Source organism: Rhagoletis pomonella, unplaced genomic scaffold (assembly GCF_013731165.1).
Source record: "Rhagoletis pomonella isolate Grant_MI unplaced genomic scaffold, Rhpom_1.0 Rhpom_scaffold_00001, whole genome shotgun sequence".
NCBI classification, from domain to species: Eukaryota; Metazoa; Arthropoda; class Insecta; order Diptera; family Tephritidae; genus Rhagoletis; species Rhagoletis pomonella.
Window position 1 is genome coordinate 2,460,483 of NW_023458555.1, and position 2,547 is coordinate 2,463,029.

General features: G+C 37.0%; 1 protein-coding gene across 12 annotated transcripts in view; it reads left to right on the forward strand.

Moving 5' to 3' along the window:
- Positions 1 to 1,777, forward strand: part of LOC118736224 (protein no-on-transient A-like) — an 89,718-nt gene extending 87,941 nt beyond the window's left edge. For all 12 annotated transcript variants that reach the window (XM_036466336.1, XM_036466358.1, XM_036466331.1 and 9 more), the window contains one exon: positions 436 to 1,777. In XM_036466336.1, coding sequence (XP_036322229.1) covers positions 662 to 1,012 — 351 coding nt within the window. In that variant the 5' untranslated portion in view covers positions 436 to 661 and the 3' untranslated portion in view covers positions 1,013 to 1,777. The remainder of the gene's footprint in view (positions 1 to 435) is intronic.
- Positions 1,778 to 2,547: the final 770 nt, after the last annotated feature.

The following is a 2,547-nucleotide window of genomic DNA, read 5'->3' on the forward strand; positions in this document are numbered from 1 at the left end:
TAGTCCAAAACTATAAAACTTACATACTCATATTTACGCATGGCATTTTACTAAACAAATAGGTATTTTTTTACAAAAGTAATTTTTTTTTTTTCATTGAAAATCTAAACTCTTAGCATTTATTTGTACGGACGTAATGTACATATGTGCGAGAGGAGGATTAGTCTCGCGCTTTGTTAGAATTATTCAGTAGTTCAGAAGGCAAATTTGAAAATAAGAGTAGGGCTTGATAAAATTTACCGACTTCATTAAAATTTCAATTAGCCGTAATGGTGACTGGAAGTCGAGCGTTTACGCTGATATGTTTCTCTCTTACACATTGCCATGCGTTCATACAAACTAAAACGTACATATAAATACGATCGTATGTATCTAGCTGCACAGGTTTCGATTCTGCAAAGTACAACATATTCTATTCTCTTTACTTATTTTCAGCTAGTGAAGATTGTGAATAATACCCAACTAAATATCCAGGCAAACAACCACTCAACCAACCAGCCAGGCTTCATTCAACCAACCCTCAAGACGAGCAGTGATCTTCAGCACTGCATCAATTGAATTGAAAGTCAGCCTCTGCAGAACTCTGTTCACTGTACTTTCAAACGATATACAGAAGAGAAACGATCGCGTACTAAGGAAATAAGAGACATATTTTGCCGCCATGTTGAATCCTAATCACACGGGCGCAACGCGACGTCCTTTCTCGCGTAACGCACCGTCTCGCAATCATCGCAGTCGTATGTTATTCTCCCCGCACCATCATTCGCATCACCTGTTACAACAGCAACAACAACAACAACAACAACAACAGCTGCATGGTCACGCTCACGCGCACACGCAATCACGCATAGGTAACGGCAACGGTAATGGCGGCGGCGGCGGCGGCGGCAGCGGCAGCGGTAGTGGTGTCGGCGGTCTCGCCTTGGGTTCCACAGGGGGCTCCTTAGGTAATGGTGGACAGTGGTACAACAATAAAGACAACAATGTGGACAGCTGGAGTGCTCTTGGGTAAGATTGCCTTGTTTACGTTAACAACGCTTACACACACATCCAAATTATGAAGTATTATTATGCATTTATAAATAAAGATTAAACATATAAAATATATATATGTAACCCCAATTCCCAAGTCCCTACACATTACCACACTTCCACTGTAGTCCCAATCCAATCGGACGTCCAACCCAAGCCAATTCGGCCCCAACGAATAGCTTTACTTCCATATCCACAACCACCACTCACCTTTACCTCAAAATCCACCACCACCCACCCGCCCTTCCATCCACTAACGAAGATACCAAAATTATTTTGAAGTACAGTTCAAATAATCCGATATACCACAAACGTAATGCTTTAGGTTAAAGGGTGAATTTTGTAATTAATAAAACCGTTAACATTTGCTATCAAATTAAAAAAAAAAGTCTGTAAAACCTTATTGTAATACCTCACCTCAGACGGAAATGAAAAGTGTGACATACGAACATATACATATGTATACATATTTAAGGCGGATTCATCCTTCTAGTTCAGAACTTTTCTTCCATGGGATTGTCGTTTTGTTTGTCTCTCTCTGGGAGAGCAACTGAGAAGAATTCTGAACGCTTTTGGGTTGTTAACTCAACTTCAACTTTAGTTTAAAACTAAAACGATGAATCCACCTTAAAGGCTCAGTTATGCATACTTTGCACTGCACTGCATAACATGTCATTTTACGTAAAAATTAAAAAACCAACAGACTTTTGGATATGTAATGCTGTGCGTTGGGTAACATTTAACAGATTCCTTATTTATGTGACAACTTTCATGCAATGCCAAGTATGCATAACTGAGCCTTTACGTACAATGAAAAAAAAAAAAAAAAATATTACAAATACATACATACGTAAGTATATGGGGCGTTCCATACCAAAATGGACGGGTTCACACTTCATATGTTTGATTAGTTTCAAATTTTTAGGGTTATGGTTAAACATAAATATTTATTTTCATAGACAGTTTTGATTTGTGCAAACTATTAAATCGATTTGTGTTTGTTTTTGCGCTCTAAAGTTTTTAAAAATGCACTAATCAAGCACAAATTTCATATTAATTTCTAATTTATCATTTATGTTTATCCATCAAGCCTAAAAATTTTAAACAAACCAAACACACGGAACCTCCTATATACAATGTACCTATGTATGCATATGTACGAGTATATATAATGGATACGTTTCATTTCCGTGCGTTCTGTAATTTATTATTTTATAAGCTACACCAAAAGCATCATACATATCGTCAGTCTCCTTGCTTTCGACCTTCCCATTTACTTTCACATGTCTATTTTTTTTTTTTTAATTTACGTCGAATTGTCATTTGTACTGTTATTATTGAGACAGTCGTACATAAAAACATAGGTTCATCAATTTACATACATACATAGGTCCATAACGATCGTTGTACGTAGAATATCCATCAAGTAGAAATACTAAAACCACAGACAAACGTCCTCCACACTTACACACACAAACCCACATAATACTTGAACATTCGCCATATTTTTTCACC